Source organism: Bos javanicus, chromosome 3 (assembly GCF_032452875.1).
Source record: "Bos javanicus breed banteng chromosome 3, ARS-OSU_banteng_1.0, whole genome shotgun sequence".
Classification (NCBI taxonomy): domain Eukaryota; kingdom Metazoa; phylum Chordata; class Mammalia; order Artiodactyla; family Bovidae; genus Bos; species Bos javanicus.
In genome coordinates, this window is record NC_083870.1 from 10690964 (window position 1) to 10712040 (window position 21077).

Consider the following 21077-nt stretch of genomic DNA (forward strand, 5'->3'; position numbering starts at 1 on the left):
AAGGAGGTGGGGACAGCTGTTGCTTTGATTTGCTATTGAGTCAGTGTTCTCAGTGCATTAGCACTGGGAGGGAGCCCCGGGCTGGCCCCCAACACAAACAAGCCCCTCTGGAGCCAACACGGTGTTGTAGCAAGAACTGCAGTTGGGAGACAAAAAAGGAAGGGGATCTAATCCCAAAAGAGCCCCTTCTTTGCCTTAGCTCCTGCCTTCCAGGACTGGGCTGTGTGTTCCAGACAAGCATCTAGTGTTCTGTACTAAGAGGCTGGGTAGGGTTGATGAGACACAGCAGAGCGGATGGCTTTGTAAGAGCTGCTGGGAGCACAGGTTCTGTGCAGGGGGTTGACTCTCACCATTTATTTCTCAAGCAAGCCCCTAAGGTCGGGCATGCAATCACTCCAGTTGCTGACAGCCTGGAATCATTTTAGAAGCATCCTTTCACCGCCATCTCCTCATTCCCTTCTCACCATGTTCACATCCTCAGAAAGCAGGACAGATATGACCTGGGTCTGTGTTCTAACGCAACAGAGAGTCAGGAGGCCAGATTTTGAACTCTTAGATGTCCCTTGAGCCAAGTGCAGACACTTTATACCCTTTCTCTAAGTGTATGTAATTGCTCTCACACATCTGTAATAGAATTGGGGAAAAATCGCCCCATCTTAGGAAAGTACTTAGGAAAGGAAACATAACAGAGTCAGTGTGGAGTAAATGAAAGCATAATTAAGTTTAAATTGTTGGAAAATATGTTTGCTGCTGCTGCTGCTAAGTTGCTTCAGTCGTGTCCGACTCTGTGTGACCCCATAGACGGCAGCTCACCAGGCTCCCCGGTCCCTGGGATTCTCCAGGCAAGAACACTGGAGTGGGTTGCCATTTCCTTCTCCAATGCATGAAAGTGAAAAGTGAAAGTGAAGTCGCTCAGTCGTGTCCGACTCTTAGCGACCCCATGGACTGCAGCCTACCAGGCTCCTCCATCCATGGGATTTTCCAGGCAAGAGTACTGGAGTGGGGTGCCATTGCCTTCTCTGGGAAAATATGTTTAGCCATGAGAAAATAGGAACTGGGAATGGGCAGGAAAGCCCAGGAACATTGGGGAGAAGTAAAGAATAGATTCCCTAAGGAATATTCATCCAGGTGCCAAAGCCTGGCTCCTAATTGTCCAGAGCCACAAAACCTGTTTGAACAGATGAATGAGTTCCCTTCTCAACAGGCTGTATCTTATTCTCCTTTGCTGTTAATGTCGCACTGTAGATAGTTTAGGCTGATGGCTTGGTGTGGTGGGATAACAATGCTGTGAAAAAGTTTTAATTTGTTAGAAGTCAGGCAAGAGAGCATTCTGGCTCTCTGCCGGCTCTCATTTTACTGACTTGTTTTTACTGTTTCCCTTCACTGGGTGTTCAGAGTCAGGGTGTGGATGACAGGTTCAGGGCAGTGATTAGGAGCATCACATGGAGAGAAAACTGCTCTGCTCTGCACACCCACACTGCTCTGGGTCCCCCTCTTCTGCCAATCCCAGCTGAGATTTAGTCTCTTCCCTTCACTTATCTCACCTAAAAATGTATTTTGCAGCAAGTGGCACATTATTCAATTAGCCTTATTTTGTGCCTTCCTGGGAATTTAGCTCTTTTGTGAGACAGATACATTCCTCCAAGCCCACAGACATCACAGTCCCTGAAATGGCCATTAATTCTGCCATCCCAAAGTTCTCCTCCTCTCCTTAAGCTATCATTGAGTGTCTCATCTTTAATGTGGATGTACATTCGATTCTGTTCCCCAAGATGCATGTATATTCCGATGCATATATATTTCAACCTGGTTACTCTCTTTCCCCTTCAGCATGTGTCCCTCAACACACACACGATGACTAGTTTTCACTCTTTGTATCTCTGTTTTCCTTTTTTTTTTTTTCTGTCATAAACACAGCTTTTCTTATGACCCAGATACAGAGCCCTTTTCACAAGCCCGTTATTAATCAGAACCCCTTACGTCCATCCAGCAAACCATATGGTTTAAACTCAGAGATTCTCCTCAAAGCAGAATTCAGAATCCTGCTCAGACTCCCCAGGAGAGGGCCAGAATCCTCTTCTCCCCAGGGCTGAGCTTAGTCCATCTGTCACTGACACTGGACTCCAGGGCTTGGAAACCAGAAGAGAGCTGGCATGAAGCAGCAATTGAGGATAAATGAGAATGTGTGAGGCCCATGGGCTAGTGATGGTGGTTTTTATATTTGTTTGAGATTATAGGATGAGATGAGTGGAGGAAATATATGTGTTTGGAAAGATCTCATCCTTAAGAACTAGAATAAGAACTAGTAAGAACAAGTGAGTCCAGTTGTCTCACTGGTTTGTTTACATTTGCTGAGGGACAAATGATTAGGAGCAGATGGTAAAACAGTCCTCTCATTTTATGATAATGAAAAAACTTTGCTCTTCAAAGACTGACCCAGGCTAGGCTAAGTCTCAAGTAACTTGTCATCTAGGTATTTGTTAGACTCTTGCTGGGTTTCCAAGGAGGGTTGGGTATTTAAGTTAGAAACTCAATAAACCAGTTCACCTTCTGAAGCTTTTTCACTCTGAGGCTTTGGCTGGAATTCTAGAATCCAAATTGGAAGTAAAGAGCTAGATCCCAGAAGAACAAATGAAGGCAAGAAGCAAGGATCTGCATATTCCCAGTAAAACCTGGTGTTGGAAGGACTAGTTTTCCATTCTACCTTGCTGATATCTGTAGCTGTGTGAAGGAAGTAGAGGGCTAAGTAGTGGTTAAATTAGAGATGAATGGCTGAGATACCAGCCTTCATTTCTTTTTTTTTTCCCCTAGGGCGAGGTGATACATCTGACCTTTCTTGACCCTGAACTGGAAGTAAATGAGCCAAAGGTGCTTATAATTAGCAATCAATACACAATTAGTGTAGGTCTAGCTGGGGTAAGGAAAAATGAGTCCTGAGAGAAAATAACATTTTAGTTCTTTATGTTATTTAGCTTTCTTACCATTCTCCTGGAGACCTCTGGGCGAAAGATGGAGAGAGATGAGAGGGTTAAAGAACCCCAGAGGTAAGCGCTCACACAGAATGATACACATATTGAAAAAAAGCTGGAATCTCTGCATTAGAATCCTTTCAGAAACATGTCTGCTCTTTATGAGAACAGGGGGCTCAGGGAGATGAGTAGATGCGAGATACTCCAGCTGTTACCATAACCCTAATTCTGTCTTCTTGAAAGCTCACTCATGGAGATAAATCACTTCCATTACCTGTCCTTGAGGAATGAAATTTCTCCTTGTTTCAAATAAGGAAATGGAAGGGGGGTACTGGAAATTAATTCTGGAAACCTGTCTCTCCAGCTTCACTCTGTATAGGTCATTCATAAGTGTTAACTATTATATGAACTGTTATGCAAAACTGACGGGGGAAATCATCATTGAGGGGAAGAGAAGCTTGTACAGCTCTGATGTGATGGGAGGAACAGGCTGTCTAGTCTCAGACTGGCAGGGGCTGAGCATTCTTGGCTCCTTGCTGCACTTGACGTCATCAGCTTATTGGCAGATCACCCAAAAGAGTAGCAGAGTCCAGTTTAAAGATGCATCTTCTGAGATATGGCCAAGGACTTGGACTCTGGGATAAGATGGTTACATTAAGGCCATTTAGTCTATCCGAGATGGTTATAATGATGAGGAACATGAGTCATGGATTTGGTATTTATTTTCTATGCCTCTCCCATATTGCATTCTTCTATTATCTATTCTGAGGAGCCAACCTAGATATTGTCTTTGTGTTTACTGCTAAGGCCAAGGGGAAAGGGACAATGAGTATCATGACAGGACAGTTTGGGTTGGTTGTCAGGCTCAGAGTGGTGTTAAGAGGTGTGTGCTCATAAACTGAGTAGGACGCATTTCGCATTCTACATGTATGGTGTATATGGGGTAACTGTACATGAGCAATGCTGTCTCAATCTAAGCCACGACTGTTTGTAGTTCTGTTTTAAATCTATGAGTCCATGTATGGCAAAACATCTGGTTCTTTTGAGGCCATTTGAGGTGACTGTAGGCCCTCATCTCCTGAACATTGCAAATAACACTTTTCCGCCTCAGAATTATTTGTTTTTTCTGTCCCCTTCCTACAGGTGATTAGGCGGTTATGGAGACTCTCCAGATCTGGTCTGGTTCCCCTCTTGCTGGTAGAGCCAGTCAGGAATCATAGCCAAGATCATGTGTGTGTTTGTGGTAGGAGGAGGGAAATTCCATCCCCGTTTTGAGGGCTGCACTGTGGAAAATAAAGAGATTAGGAATTTGGATGGGGAGCAGGACCACGGAGAGCAGCAAGAAGAGCCTGGAGTGTCCCCGTCAGGGGCTAGCACCATGGAGAGCTCAAAGCACCTGTAGTTTGTTCCACAAAGAACAGTAAAACCCGGATCATGGGTTAAGGCAGCCAGCTCGCAAACAATCAAACGAGAAAGAGCAGACATCAGGGTTTCTGCTAGGATCACGCCACACCCATCATTTGCTCTCAAAGGCCTTTTCAAGTACTTTGTTTGAACCTACCACACATGCAACCCAGAGATGGTGCTAAAAAAGTGAGGACCGCCACTGGACTGAGTTTGTCAACATAAGCCTCAGTAATTATAGAAATTACATAAGAATCAGTGGTAGTGGAGAGAGTTTTGATTTGCTGCAACCAATTATGAATGACATTTAGAGTATCTTTAAATGTGGGAAACAGTGCCACAAAGCCTGTGTCTCCTCAGAGACACTAGACATAAGGAAGCCAAAATGTGTATTATCGTTAGGTATGGTATGGGACCTGGAGAAGGAAATGGCAACCCACTCCAGTATTCTTGCCTGGAAAATCCCATGGACAGAGGAGCCTGGTGGGCTACAGTCCATGGGGTCGCAGAAGAGTGGGACAGGACTTACAGACTAAACAACAAACAAAGGGCATGGCATGTATCAGTCAAACGCTCTAAGGCACCCCAAATTGATGTGACCAGTCCAATCCTGATCATACATGGAAAAGCATAATGGATTATGCCTTGTAAAAAGGGTATTGTCCTCAGGACTGAGAGGTCTTTGTGTTAGTTGGGAAATTTGGCCACTCTCTTTAGACTTAGGGAAATTTTGGTAAAGGGACAGATAGCTCTCTTTCAGTGCTTATTGCTTCAGTGAAGAATATATAGCTTTAATGAGCTTATATTTTGTAAAAAAAAAACAAAAACAAAACTCAGCCGTTTCATGTGTTCAAGACTCTTATCTCGGTGCTAGAATGGATGGATCTCCTTGTTGTAACAGGGTTGGATTGGTTTTCTACTTGGGTTGTAAAATCCCTGAGCATCAGCTGGTTCTGAGCTGATAAAAAATCATCTCTACTGCTGCTTCTAGAGGAAGAGGCAGGTCTTTGACTCCAGACTGGTTCTTCCCTATTTTTCAGTTAGATGGAGTATTTGCTCTTAATTTGACTGAGTTATTAGGGACCTGAATCTTTTTCTGATGGCTTGCTTTTCCAGGCTTTTTTTTTTCCTAGTGGTTTGTTTCTCTCTTATCTCTTATAAGCATTCTCATGAGGATTGCTATTCTCAGAGTTTATGGATGGGTCTCTAGGACATGACCTCATCCAGGAAACAAAATGTTCCAGTGCATAGACCTATAGCCAGTGATGAAACAGGAAGTGTTAACTTGTAGCATAAAAGATGAAAGGAGAGATATAATTACCAAAACTTTCAAATACCCTGGCTTTTTCATTCAGTAGTCAGTTAGGAACTGGTGCATTCTACAGCTTGCATTCATGGAAAACCTGGAGCCTAGATTACCATTCTTCAGTAAAATTCCATTACTGAGAAATAGATGACAAAAAAGGGATTGTTGAGTTGGTTCTGTTGGAGTAGGAAACAACAAAGAATGTGACTAGCTTCATCCCCCGGGGTATAATTTCTCTGATGATAACTGTGAGGGTTTTTTCCTTAGGTTATTTTTTGTGACCTAAGGACAAGAAGCTTTTGATTCCAGTATATATTATTTGGACTCCAAGAAAGCAGCGATGGCAAGGGGTACCAAAATCACTTGTAAGAATTTTCAGAGCAATGGTACAACGACCTGGTCTGCTGTTTCAGAGTGACCAGAACACCAAAAAGATGCCATCTGTGGAATTTTATGGCTGCAGAACTATGAGTCATTCTTCAAGTAAATAGTGACTGTCTCCAACAAGGCACTGTTGAAATTAGATTTGGACCTCCTTTCTTGCTCAGTTGGAAGAGGAGAGAGAGGAAGAGAGAGAACAAGAACCTAAGGATAGTGAACTGTCTCATTTATTGTCAGTCTAGGGTAGAGGATTTCAAACTGTATGTAGCAGAACCTCTGTGCCTTAAGGATTAGGGGAAGTAAGTATAGGGAAGTCAAGAAGAAGGGCGAGAGGGTTTCAGGTCTTACTTCTCTGTTTCAAAAAGAGTAATTTTCCTTTGATCTGTTTTATTTATTTGATAAAGAACCTTCACATGTTTAAAGATAAAAGTGAGAAAACCACTGTGCCAGAAGAAACTACTGAGCCCAGCAGTGCCGCCGAGCCCCAGGGAGAGCTCAGGACAGAGTCTTTGGTATAACTGCTGGAATAGGCAGTTGATATGTACAGCTTGGGTCCCACATCAGACAGACTGGTTCTGTATGGAATAAACTAAACTCTACGCTACCAGCGTCTCTCTGATGCTTCCAGCTTCTCTGTGCCAGAAAATGCCACATCTGAAGGGAGAGCATCTCCTTCCCAAGGATTCCCAGCTGCAACTGGGAAGAGAACAGAACGAGAACAGCTACAGCTGCAACCAGGAAAAGAAACTGGGTGCAGTAGGTCTGCCAAGCAGATCCGTGGGCAGCTCTAGAGCAAATGCCTGCTGGACTTCTCCGGCACATTGGGCATGATCTCTACACTGGGCAGCTGGCCAGGGGGCTGCAGAATGGACGGCAGTATACAGAAGGTCATTGGGAAGGGAAAGATGTTCATGTGTGAGGCAGTACACTCCAAGGTTAAACTGCTGTATCTTGATCTGAAGGAAAGGGAAGCTGCCCACCTGTCAGTTTCTGTACCAGATCAACTCACAGAGTGCTGGAAAAAATTTGAAAAAGGAGAACCAAGGGACGTTGGTCACAGTGTTGAATGTCGAACAGCTCACCAGAGACAACCACAGGATACATTAAGTTCACGGGCCTTGTAATCCCCCAAACCTGGAACTCCCAACTTCTGCCAACACTAGTGAAAAAATGTGAGAAGGAAGGGGCAGGTGGCTCACTCAGAATGTCTAAACCATTCCTGAGTTTCGAACCACAGCACTAATCGTCAGGTTCAGATAACTATTGTTTGCCCTTCTCCAGCCTCAATCCCTGTTCAGTCTGATGAAATCTTAAAAAGTGTATGCTGTACTCCAGGGAGCTGTGTGTGCTGCCACTGAGCTCCCTGCCCAGGGCCCTCAGGAACCCCAAGTCAGGGGTCCTAGACACACCTTCTGTGTGAGCCTGGGCAGAATGGTCATCAGGACTGCCACCCTTGAGTATTAAATCTGTAGACCTGCCTCCCACATCAGAGTGGGGCTGTTCTGATCCCGAAGCTAGGAAGTAGAATTAGATAGAAGATGGTACATGGTCATGTCTCTTCTGCATCAGTGCATCCTGAGACATTACAACCAGACATATGTCCACTGTCGGGACAGACGATGCTGTAGAACGACAATGATGCTTGATTTGACTCTTTTTTGGGAACAGATCTAACCCATCTCTAAATTCTCAATCCCTCCTCCAGACATTCTTTCTCCATTCAAAATTTATTGGCTTCCACTCTTCCGTCAAGCCACTGCTATGAGAGGTATATATATATTTAGAAGGATAAAGCATTTCTTTTCCTCTAAATCTTAAGCCTGAGTAGGGGCTGAGCCCCCAAATTCAGGACTAAGAAAGAAGAGTGCAGTTGGTGAAGAAAGACCTGGCTAGTACACAGATTACTCTCTTCTCCAGTGTTTGTTTATATCCTAGAGTTGAAGAGCTCACAGCTTTCTGGGATGACTTTGTTCTGTTGAGGTTCCAGCCTGCCCCATCAGTTCCCATTGCCAAACAGAGGTAGTTTGGGTCACGCTTGTCTCTCTTAAACACAGCTAGCAGAATGGGAAGGCCAGGGGCTTCAGGTGAAAGTCAAGGCCTAGTAGAGAGTCCTTATTTGGGTATGTGCACCGCACCCAGCAACCTCTCCTTTGCCTTGCACTTAGCCTGCCCTCCCGCAGGACTCTCTTCACCTCCTCAGTGAGTAGGGTCATCAGTACAGCTGTCCAGGGGAAGGGGGGTTCCACATAGGGGAGAGATGGGGCCTCTGCCCTGTGGTGACTTGGGTAGCAACTCCCTTGGGGAGTGTGAATGGATACAGAGTAGAAGGAGCCAGCTCGCAAGCTGCCCAGTGTCCCCATAACACCAGAAGCTCCTTCTTCATGATGGAGATAGGACTTGGGGAGCAGGTCAGGCGAGATGGAGCAAGTATTCCTCCAGCACCCTGGCTCTTCGCCTGTTTCCTTCAGATGAAATTCTCTACATCATCCTCCCCAGTTTCAACCCCTCCCTTCTCCACCCCCGCCCCGCCCTGTGCCCATCCCTGCTGGCCACTGGGTCCATCGCCCAGGAGCCGCCTCCCCTTTCTCCTCCCCTGCGGTTCTTTCTGTTTTTCGTTGGCATCTGGCCGGGCATAGGCCACCACCCTCCCCCTCACTCTCCCCACATCCCTTGGCTCCGCAGAGGTCCCGGTCCCCCTTCCCCTCCCCCAGCCCAGTCCGCCTCTGCCAGGGGCGGCGGAGACTGGAGGATGCATTCCTTTAGTCCCTTCACCGCCTGCCCTCCCTCCTCCAGGGACCTGAGGCTCTGAGCTGTGCCTCTCTTCCCGGTCTCCCTACAAACTGTCCCCTGCCATCCCATTAAGCGTCAGCAACCTTTAAGAAAGCTGAGGTGCCCCCACAGCGCTGACCTACATAGCCCGGTCCAGGGCGGGAGGGGGTCCCTAGCCCCCTCACCCCTGGCCCCGCCTCCGTTCTCCCCCCACTCTCTTCCTTCAGCTCTCTACCATGACTAACCCAAGAAGGTTTGAGTTCCTGACTGAAGCAGAGGGGGCTAGGCGAGACACCTTACCTCAAATTTGGAAAATCAATTCTCAGCCCAGGAAAGCTTTGGGTTTTCCATGCATCCTCCTCCCCAAATATCTTCAGTCTTCCTTTTGCCCAGTCTCCCTCCCGCTACTCCCCCTCCTCCGCTCCCGTCTGGGTTTCTTTTCCCAGCTTCTGCCACCGTTAGGGACACTGCCATCCGGGGGCCCTCTCCGCCCAGTGTTGTTGTTTTGCTCCGGAGAGAAGCCCCCCACTTCTTTGCCCACGCCCCCCTCCACAGCCTTACCCAGGCCCCCTTCCCTGCCCACTCGGAGCTCCGCCGCGGGTGGGGGGACGGTCGGGGGAGCAGGAATGTTTGCATACAGCAGTTCAGGGGACCGCACTGGCTACCCAACCCCTCCAGACATACATACACAAACAGCCGACACACGCCCTGACTGAAACAGCGACAAATCTCACTCCGCCCCCAACACACACTGACACAGACATACACACAGATACTGACACAGAAACGCAGCCAGACACCAACACAGACGCGCACACCCAGACGCACACGGACAGCAACACAACCAGACCCCGGGCGGCTTGTAACAGACCCAAATCTGCGACTTCACACGCAGACACACTCGACGGTGTACAAGGAGGGGGCATACGCGGCACACCCCACGATCCACAGAGACACGGATGCTCGGAGACAGACACAGGGTATCAGGAGCGGCTGGCGACTCGAACCCCCGCTTCCAAACAAAGCCAACGGGCTCCCTCCGCCCCCTCCGCCGGTCGGAGCCCCCGCCCCGGCCCCTCCCCACCTCCCCTGGCGCCGCCCCCTCCCTCACTCACCGTCCTGGGAGAGGTTGGCCCCGCCGGGCGCCCAGCAGCAGGCGAAAAGCAGGAGCAGGGGCAGGGCGGAAGGGGCCCCCATCGCGCTTCCCGGCCGGCTCCCTGGCAGGGCGCTGGCGAGCCTGGGTCCCTGGGGGCTGGAGCTGGGGAGGGGGGTAGACGACGCCACTGACCGAAAGGGCGCCCCCGAGCCGCTTCGGAGCCCGGGGCCGAGGCGGGGACCGGGAGGGAGCCGGCGCTGCTGCAGTCGCGGGGATTAAATAGGGCGCTCGGAGCAAACCATTCGGTTGGAGGTGGAGGGGGGGTGACGGGGGGCTGGGCTGGTCGCGGGGGGGACCGGCTGCCGCATTCCCCACTCCCCCCGCCTGCCGCACCCCCTCCGCGCCGTCGTGGTGCCTTCCACCCTCTCCCCCGGGAGCTCCACCAGCCCGGCTCGGGCGTGGAGCAGAGGGAGCGAGCTGGCTCAGCAGTGGGACCCGGCGCCCACCCCTCCTAGACTTGAGGTGGAGGGAGGGGAGTCGGGCAGGGCCTGGGGCCAGCTGGCGGGAGCTGCCACTGCAGGCCTGGGCTAGGGCGTGCCCACTAGCCCGAGAGCTTCTCGGCCCCGCCCTCCTTCCTTTGGCAACTGGGGATCCCCAGGAGTGGGATGCCCCTAGGGTGCCCCTATCAACAGTGTGCCCAGGGACATCTCTGCAATGGGTAACCGGTTACCCTGGTCTTTTTCCAAAGCACTAACATCCCTAGTTCCTCTGACGAAAGAGCCCCTACTTAGACGTCCAGCAACAATTTGTGGCCCCAGGCAATTTCCTTTGAAAGGCATCTTCCAGCAAGCCCCCAGGCCATGGGAATCAACACTTCCCTCAATCCCTCAAAGAAATTACTCCCAGTCTAACATCAGCGGTTTCCCTTCAGATTCTGCCGAACTGAGCAGCCTACAACGCATCTCAGTGGTTTTCCCCCTTAATCCTTTCTATTCCCCGACTTTACTCCCAACCTTTCCCAATATGTTTCTTCTTTATATTTCAGAGGATCTTGTCCTTCCTTTTTCAAGTTTTAGTGAGTAAGATTCTAGGTGAATGGTGTGATCTACAGATTCTCAGGAAGCTACTCTCTTAAGGACCTTATGTGGCTTCTTGCCCCTGAGGCCAGATGCTAGATGAATGAGAGCAGTAGGGTGTCTGTACTTGCTCTTGGCTCAAGAATTCCAAGCCCCTGGGGCTTGCTTTTTTTTTTTAAAAATTGTGATTGAAGATCTCTGGAAGAGTCTTAGTAGATCTCAGAAAGAGATCCTCCTGAGTCAGTTTTGCTCCAACTTACCTCTTAGGTATACACTCCTAAATTTTAGAATCTCTGAATCAAAGAATTTTATGTATATGAGTATTTTTTAGAAAATATTTGATACAATCCTTATTACACAGGTGCAATTGAGATTCAAAGGGTATGAACTGATCTATCCAAGATTAGACTGACAATAGTAGAAAACACAAGTGTTGGCCAGGACATGGAATAATATAATTTTTGAAATGCCCTCTAGTCTTGGGTAGTATGTACAGATGTGAAAGTTGGACTATAAAAACGGCTGAACACCAAAGAATTGATGCTTTTGAATTGTAGTCTTGGAGAAGACTCTTGAGAGTCCCTTGGACTACAAGATCAAACCAGTCAATCCTAAAGGAAATCAACCCTGAATATTCATTGGATATTGGCACTGAAGTGCCAATACTTTGGCCACCTGATTTGAAGAGCTGACTTGCTGGGAAAGACCCTGATGCTGGGAATAATTGAGGGCAAGAGGAGAAGGGGATGACTGAGGATGAGATGGTTGGATGGCATCACTGACTCAATGGACGTGAGTTTGAGCAAACTCTGGGAGACGGTGAAGGACAGGGCAGCTCATGGGGTCACAAAGAGTTGGACACAACCTAGCAACAAAACAACAGCCAATCCTGGAAGGCCAGTTTTGTCCCTAGATCAGAGATTTGGGTGCCTGTCTTCTAACTTCTGGGTCCATCCCCTCTCTGCACTGACTATGCATCACCATACTAATCTTCAATGTTTGAGTAATCTTTCCCCCTCTCAGACAGCTTTTGCAGCTGTCTGTGATGGACTTAATGTCTCTGTCCCCTAGTAACTCAAGGACAAGGATGTGGAAAGAAAGTGAAGTCGCTCAGTCGTGTCCGACTCTTTGGGACCCCATGGACTGTAGCCCACCAGGCTGCTCCGTCCATGGGATTCTCCAGCCAAGAATACTGGAGTGGGTTGCCATTTCTTTCTCTAGGGAATCTTCCTGAGCCAGTGATCGAACCTGGGTCTCCCACATTGCAGGTAGAAGCTTTAACCTCTGAGCCACCAGGGAACAAGGATGTGGAAGGTACCCTGTAATCAATAAAGTGAAAGTGAAGTTGCTCAGTCATGTCTGACTCTTCAAGACCCCATAGACTGCAGCCTATCAGGCTCCTCCGTCCATGGGATTTTCCAGGCAAGCGTACTGGAGTGGGGTGCCATTGCCTTCTCCAGTAATCAGTAAAGCTCGATATATATGTTAGTCACTGGTGGAGAGGACAAGAGAGAATATTCTCCAGGAAGACCCTTAAGGATAGCCAGAAAGCTGCCCCTCTGTTTTTCTTCTGTTTGTGGAGTTTACCCATGGTTTCTGGGAGAAGAGCTCTGCCTACCTCTTGAACATTTCTTGAGTGTCTGGGTGGTTATTAAAAATTATTTATAAGACAGTTTTTGACCACCTTGGGTTGTCTGACTTGCCTACCTTGACTCATCTCAGTGACTCCAAACTGTCCTGCTGCATTGGGGTTCTCTGTCTCCCTGGGGGTTCTCTGATGCCTTGAAATCTCTGAGTCAGAGATGGAAGGAGAAGTGTGCTTGAAAGATACAATAAGGACACCTGGTATAAGAAAGAGGAGAGGCTGTGCTATGGGATAGGCAGGAGGGAAGATACAGGGGAAAATGGACCTTCTGACTAAGGTGGGATTAGGTTGGCGTGAACTTAGTCATGCAGCAAAAAGGAATGAGTGGGTGTGTTTTCAAAGGGAGAATGAAGCTTCAGAGAAGAATCATGCTATCCTAGTTAAAGAGTCTTGATGGATAAAGAGTGTTATCTTTGGAGCTAGAAGTTTTAAAGATCATCTAAGTGGGATTAAGAGAGGACAGGTTAGCGTTGAGGGGAATGAGAGTGGGGATGGGTGGGATTGGGACGCTAGGATGTAGGATTAGGTCCCAAGCTTCTGTAACTAATCACCTTTTCCATCTGCTGCTCTGCTGATCCGCTTCTGCCTGTCCTTTAATTCTCTAATGACTCTGCTGGTCTGGCCCCACCCTCTACTGTAACTGCAAGGGAAGAGAACCAAGGGTGGGAGGAGAGGGGGAGAGCTTTTGTGGAGAGTATTAAGCATGAGCAAATGAGACTCTGGAATGCTCTTTTCCTACTAGTTCCTTCTCTCTTTTCTGCATCATCAGCATCATCTTGGCAGCACTTTAGGGTCTGGGAATAGGAAGCAGTCATTGGCTTTTAGAAATACAGGATAAAAGAGTATTAGAATTTGTAAGGGACCTTCAAGATTACCTAATGAATACCCCTTGTTGAACAGATAAAGAAAACGAAACACAGAGGACTTAGGTGACTTCTGTGTTCACACAGCTGTGGAGTAGAGGGGTTACAGTATTGGATAAATAAGGCAGATATACCCATGGGAGCAGGAGGGATAAGGAGAATCGTTTTTCTCTGGGAGTGTCCACTTTGAGGAATTCTCACTCCTGGCTGTCTCAGAGTGAAAGGGTCATGTCTCCTGCAGAGGCAGATGGATCCATTTGGAATAGCTCCTTACCTCTAACCACTCTAATGCTCTTTGTCCCTGGGCACCCAGCCTCTTACAGGCAGCCCATTCACTAGGAATAGAGTTTTACAAAGAAAGCCTGAACTACAAGGATTATCCTCAGCCCGAAAACAGGTAAAATAAAAGTATCCATGTTGGATTGTGATCTCTATGGTTACTTTTCACTGTAAAATGCTATGATATACAATCAGTGTTTCCCAGAGACTTGCACAGAGTCTGGAGTGGGTTGTCTATGAGATTCAAGAACTGGTCAGCACAGTGAGAACTGGGGGGAGCAGAGAAGGGGAGTGGAGAGAAGGCAAGTGCTGGCTCCTGGGTGCCCTTGTCCACTCAGCAATAGCCTGGGTGGCTGGGGGTGAGGAATGTGGCTCTGGCACTGGTTCTGGGCTGGATGCAGCTGTGTGGGCCCTGGGCATTCCTTTCCCCACGTGGCTCCTCTTGGGGATGGAGGAGGGCAGGGACTTGGCCTGAGTGGGGTGAACACTACATATTCATCTAGGAGGGAAGCGAGAGCACCTGCAGAAGAAAAACTCCGAACTCTGGCTCAGTTCTGCTTTGCCCTCTAACCCTTGGCCTCTGTATGACTTTTTCTTTATCAGTAAATTCTGCACAGGCTTCCACATTTGCTTTCCTCTTTAGTCTCCCACACAAGCAAACCAGGATTCCTCATACTGCTTCTTATTTCTATTATCCAGTCTTAATTAACCCTATCCTTAATAAAAACCTTTGTATGTGTTTTAATTCTAACCTTAATTGAATTCCAATTTCAACCCTAACCCTAATCTTTTATAGACTCTAACTACTAATCCCAATACCAACTCCAATTTAATTGTTAATTTTAAGCAGCATCTTAATTCTAACCTGTTGTAAGCAACCAATTTGGGACAGCAACTTGTTCATAATAAAAATGATCATAGGTACCATTTTTTGGGGGGTGGGGATTGGGGGAAGCTTTCCTGGTAGCTCGGCTGGTAAAGAATCTGCTTGCAATGCAGAAGACCTGGGTTCAATCCCTGGGTTGGGAAGATCCCCTGGAGGAGGGCATGGCAGTATTCTTGCCTGAGAATCCCCATGGACAGAGGAGCCTGGTGGGCTACAGTCTACGGGGTCGCAAAGAGTCGAACACAACTGAACAACTAACACACCATTTTTTTGAGAATCTATTGTATGCCAGACTTTGCACTGGGCCCTTTACTTGTACGGTATGTCATTTAATACCTGAAATACCCTAATGTGGCTGAGATTATTAGCTGCATTACAGATATGAGGAAACAAAGGTTTAATGAGATTATGTAATTTGTAAACAGTGAATCCAAGCCCACTGTTGGTGTTCATTTCTCTTTCTGCTAACAAATACTTTCTGATTGGGCTTTTCCTAAAATCCTAACTAATTTTGACTTGAATAACTTCTAAATTACTGAATGTCTTGAGAGTATATTATTAGTTAAGCTTAAAAAAAATAAATAGTGGTACAAAATAGAAACCAAACAAGCCAACAAAAAGCCCAAATTTTCCCTGCCCAGAAATCCCATTGCCACTTTAAAACATTAAAGTCATGTGTTTATAGAGTTAAAATAATCAAACTAAAAGGAGCAAAGTAAAAGGAAAAGGCTTCTCTCCTCCCCAGACTTTCCAAATTGAGCCACCCCTGGGGGCATTGTTCCCATTGGAGTTTTGCAGCACAGCAGTCCAACCTCCCACAATGAAGCACTTAAAGTCAAAATAAACACCTACCAGTGAAATCACCATATATATGCATGTGACTTAGACATGAAGCTCTCTAGACAATTTGAATTTATCGTGAACAATAATTGTTAAAGGCTAATGATCTGTGACTTCCTGGAAACATATTGATTGGCCCAAAAGTTTGTTGGGGTTTTCAATGAAATGTTACAAAAAACCCAAATGAACGTTGGGGCCAACGCTATAGTAAGTATGGAGAAGGAAATGACACCCCACTCCAGTATTCTTGCCTGGAGAATCCTATGGACGGAGGAGCCTGGTGGGCTGCTGTTCATGGGGTCACACGGAGTCGGACATTACTGTATCAACTTAGACTTAACAGTGACCTGCCAGGTTCCATGCTAAACTCTTTCTTGTCCTTTTTAACACTCACAAGTTCCCCCATGCGGTATGCCTTTACCCCTATTTTACAGATGAGGACAGCAAGGCCCAGAGAAGCCAAAATCACAAAGAAGTAGAATGAGAGACAGAGGTTTCCAAGACAGATTCGTCTTACTATACAGCATCAATTTTTAACTACTAGACTTAGACAAGGAGGCTTGTTAGAGAGGAGGTCATATGAGCTTTGTTCTAAAGGAGAAAAGGGGAGTTGCTTGATATTAGAAAGGAGGATGACCTATAAGACCACAGATGGACTCAGATGGATATGGGAGGCGACTATACAAGGGGAAAAGGAGCAAGATAGCTAGCAAATGGGGGGAAGTGAGCGAAAGGGGAGAGCATAATAGGGGAATAGAACAAATATGAGTGGAGACCTGGGAAGTTTTATGTGATAAATTCAGGCAAAAATAAAATCAGGTAATGAGTATGTGTGCCGCTGTTGCTTCGGCTACAGCCCGATTGATGTGTATGGGAAAGACAGTAGGCACACAGAATCATCCACAAACGAAAATACACATTTGGTTACATGGATATCTGTGGCCTCTCCAACAAAAGATCTCTGCACCCCTCCCCTTACATCCTGGGTCCCAGCAATATCAAAGGGCTTGTAATTTCCCGAGCTCTCTGCGTTGTTTCCTGCCTCAATGTCCTTAGGCATACCATTTTCTATACCTGGATTGCCCATCTCATTAAGCCTGGTGAAACTTGTGCTTGTGTTTATTCATCCAAACTTTGATTAGGTGTCGTTGACTCTGTGAAGCCTCCTGTACAGAGTTAATCACTCCTCGCTAGGTGCTACCATCATATTGAATATATCCTTCGGCTGTTACACCTTTTTCCCTGTGTTGTGATAGTTTGTCTACATGTTTTCTCTTTTGTGAGCTCACGGAGGGCAAGAATGATATTTCATGAATCTTATTATTCCCAGTGCTTAGCTTAGAAAGAGAAAAATAGCTGATTCTCAGTTAATTCTACTGAATTAAGCTGCAGTGATATATTTACAAACACACAGGCTTGATCAATTTTTTTTTTTTCAGAAACACAAACATGTATATAATCTGACTTCGTTGGTATACTCCCTGAGTTTGTATGTGTTCATATAGATGCAGTGTGTCCCAAATTAGGTGAATGACTCTAATACACATATTTTCATCCACTTATTTAAGATAACATTTTGTAATTCTTGGAATTGAGTTAGAGCCTGCCATTTCCTTTTGCATATCTTCAGTTGTGGAAAATTTCCATCCTTGGAGGTTAGCTTTTAATTTTGAAAATAGCCAAAGGCCTTTGGGATCCAAGTCTTATGGATAAGTGACAGTTCATGTTGGGTAATACAAAGAAAGATGAGAGTTGCCTATTAAGTAATAGTAATGGCTTAGAGGTTGACTAATATGTTGGTTCTGAAGGCAGTTCCCAGAGTCCTAGAAAATTTCTAAGCAGTGGCATTCTGGTCTATTTGTTAGTACAAACAAAATCAAATAAGGGTTTTGTCATTTTATAGTCACACTTAAGTATAAGAAGACAAAAAAATCATTTGTCCAGAATGGAACTCTTTTATCATTAGTTCATGCGTTTATAGTTTATTGAGTTTTTATGTGCAGTACACGGTGCTAGTTAAAAGTGGCTGTTTTGACCCAGCTGTTCTGTTGTGGTCTATAAAAAGAAATCTATAAACCCAGGTTTCATTTTTATAATTACAAAACAAAATGATCAGTGGATGCTCTTACCCCATCTCCAATTCCCACCCTGGTTTTGAGCCTCATCTTGTCTAAGAGGAATAATGCAAGGGTCAGGGATAGGATAATACTTATGGATGCAACTGAACTGACACTAATGGCTTACTTATTAGAATCATTAGTAAGAGTGAATATTTTAAAAATGCCATGTCTAGTGCTGGCCTCTAGAGAATACAAAGATAAGTAAGTCAGGAAACCTACCTTCAAGGAACTGATAGTCCAGTAGGAAAGATAGGCGAATGCAGAATCACTCTACCATGTGATAAATGCGACAGTGCAGTGATATTTAAGGCATCTTAGAATCGGGGAGGAGGCAGGGCTTAAATTTATAGAAAACCTTAATAAATGACTAGGGAGTTGGCCAACTGTAAAAGGAATGAAAGGTATCACAAAAGGGAACAGCATATCCAAAAGCAAGAAACAGAATCATCTGTTGTGGCTAGATTGTGAAGGGAGTTTTTGCTGGAGATTGCTTTTTATCCCGACGACAAAGAGTCACTGAAGGGTTTTAGCAGGGAAATGTCAGGGTCGGATTTGCATTGTAGGGTGGTAACTCCGGCCGTAGTGGATGGGTGGACTGCAGACTACACAGCATTTGACTCAGAAGCCTGACCATTCTGGGGACCACCAATCCAGCTCCATGACATTGAGTAGGACCCACTGAGGGTGGTCTTGTCCCATCCTAGGGGTAGTTTGGAGATAACCCCAGGCTACTGTAGTTGGACCCAGACGTCAGTATATAGACAATGTGTAGACAATGCTGTGGAGCATACAGACCCAAGCAGTGGTGCCAAGCAACGTTAAGTTGTATGCAGAAGGGGCTAGGTACCCTGACCAGCTGTCCCAGCTTGCCAGAGGCATTTTCTAGGACTTTTCAGTGCTAAAATTGAAAAATCCAGACAAACTGGGATGAGGTTGGTCTCCACACGGTTCCTGGCAGAAACAGCCTCCATTTAAGGGCAACCATTACTCAGACCATCTCTCCAGCAAGCAGCTGGGGTCATCTCCAGGCCAGGCTGGAGAGGAAGGAAAGTTGAGCGTGCTCTTTCCCATTTTAGGGGAAGGAAGGGCTGGGAAGGGATGGGGTAGTCATGAGTCTGAATAGCTAGGCTAGTTGAGCAGGAGGGGAGAGGAAAGGCTAAGTAGGAGGCAGCGGGTGGAGACTGGGTTTTGGTACCAGATCTCACCTCTGTTCTCTGAGATCCGGGCTCTCTACCGGTGGTAAGAGAGCTCTCTGCAGGCTCAAAACAGGATTGCAGAGAATGAATTGGATGTATATATTTAGCTTTTCATTCATGCATGGAGTTCATATACAGTTGACCCTTGAACAACACAAATTTGAACTGCCCTGGTCCACTTACATGTGGAGTTTTCCCAACAAACATACAGTTAGCCCTCTGTATAGGGGGATACGGAACCTGACCATGCGGAGGGCCAGCTGTGAGGCATGTGAGCATCTGCAGGTTTGGTATCCTGGGGCGGGGGTGGGGGCCTTGAACCAGTCCCTGTGGATACTGAAGGGTGACTGGTCACACTGTCCTTCGATATCCATGGAGCGCTTCCTGCGTGCCTGGCACTTTGCATGTGCTTACATCACTCAGTCTTCATGTATAGCCCTGTATCTTGTAGGTATTCACATTCCCATTTTAACAGGTGAAGAATGAGGCTCAGGAAATTTGGTAATTTCCTACAAGTTACACATTAACTGATGGAGTTCTTGGTCATGCAGAGAAACCGATACATCCACCTGTTCCTGATCATAAGACTTGTGTGGAAAGTGAAGTGAGAGTCACACAGTCTTGTCCGACTCTTTGTGACCCTATGGACTATACAGTCCATGGAATTCTCCAGGCCAGAATACAAAAGTGGGTAGCCTTTCCCTTCTCCAGGGGATCTTCCCAACCCAGGGATCCAACCCAGGTCTCCTGCATAGCAGGCGGATTCTTTACCAGCTGAGCTGGTACTCCCAAGAATACTGGAGTGGGTAGCCTATGTCTTCTCCAGCAGATCTTCCCAACCCAGGAATCGAACTGGGATCTCCTGCATTGCAGATGGACTCTTTACCAACTGAGCGACCAGAGAAGTCCTGATATCAAGGAAGCCCTGAGGTGGGGGCACTGGTTAAAAATAATACAGGTATCCTGGAGTTTCTCATTCCATAGGGTAATAATAAAAATTCCTGACCTCACTGCTACTAAGTGCTCCCAGATGACGCCTCCGTCCTGACATTCCTGAGAAACAGCACCCCACAGCTTGAGGATCCTTACAAGGAACTCACTAATTACTGAGAGAACTATATCTGTAAATAGTCTATTGTGTTAAGTTTTAAAACCAAAACATATCACTGAATCTTTCAACAGATAATTTCCTCGACTCTTCCTCTCGGTGATGGCTGACCTTGTTTGTAAAACCCTCGGCAATCTGGCCCTTGCCTGTGTCTCTGACCTCGTCTTACCTTTCGGCCACATTGTCACTCCCAGCTTGTCCTTTTTGTACCTCTAACAACCAAGCTCATGCCCACCCTAATGCTTTGCACTGGCTGGTCCTCCTGATCTTAAACTTCCCTCTCTGCTCTATGCAAAGCTGCTCTTGCTTGCACGTCTCAGTTTGAATGTCTCCTCCTCAGAGAAGCCTTCCCATTCCCTTGTAATCCATTAGCTTCTCTGCTCAGTTGTCAGTCATGTCTGACTCTTTGCAACCCTTTGGACTGTAGCCTGCCAGGTTCCTCTGTCCATGGGATTTTCCAGGCAAGACTACTGAAGTGGATTCCTTCTCTGATCAGTTAGCATTTTCTGCTATTTTTAAAAATAATTTATCTTTGGTTTATTTGTTGTCTGTATTCCTTCTCCCAGTAGATACAAGCTTCATGAGGAAAGAAACCCTGTCAATTTATCTGCCAAGTTGTGTTGGCAGAAACCGAAAGGATGGTGCACATTAGGTTGCTGCCACAGAATCAGTGCTTATTAAATGTTGTTTGAACGAATTCATGGAAGAGGACTCTCTCCTTCATCACATCTGGAAGAGTGTCCACATTCTTTCATTTGACACATTGATTTTACAACCAAAAACCTCCTACTATCATAAGGCTTTTCCCTCTGGTTCATGAAAGAAGACCTCTTTCTCTTTCCTAGCCTTTAGGACACATCTCTCTAGAGGCTGCAACACTGTTATTAAATTGCTCCTCAACCTCCTATATGTCAGGTAAAGTGTCTTAATTCTTAACCTTCTGCCAATTCCTTTATCATTTCAGAACCTCTTCCCTGATTCTTTCCTCTTAGATAGTTGAGTTCAGAACAGGTCCCGGGAGCTAAGAGAGGCCATGGCTGATGGTTATGAGTTGAACATGAGACACAGTTCCAGGCTCTCTTGTATATTGTTCTGCTCTCCTTGATTTTTAAGCTGTCTTCCTTGGCTGACTCATGATC

General features: G+C 46.4%; 1 protein-coding gene and 1 long non-coding RNA gene across 5 annotated transcripts in view; one reads left to right on the forward strand and one right to left on the reverse strand.

Moving 5' to 3' along the window:
- Positions 1 to 10190, reverse strand: part of CADM3 (cell adhesion molecule 3) — a 36066-nt gene extending 25876 nt beyond the window's left edge. The window contains exon 1 of one of the 2 annotated variants that reach the window (XM_061402209.1): positions 9945 to 10190. In XM_061402209.1, the coding sequence (XP_061258193.1) occupies positions 9945 to 10026 (82 nt within the window). In that variant the 5' untranslated portion in view covers positions 10027 to 10190. The remainder of the gene's footprint in view (positions 1 to 9944) is intronic. The other variant, XM_061402218.1, reaches the window with a different exon arrangement.
- Positions 1 to 21077, forward strand: part of LOC133238766 (uncharacterized) — a 102249-nt gene that overhangs the window by 8771 nt on the left and 72401 nt on the right. The gene's annotated exons all lie outside the window — the stretch shown is intronic.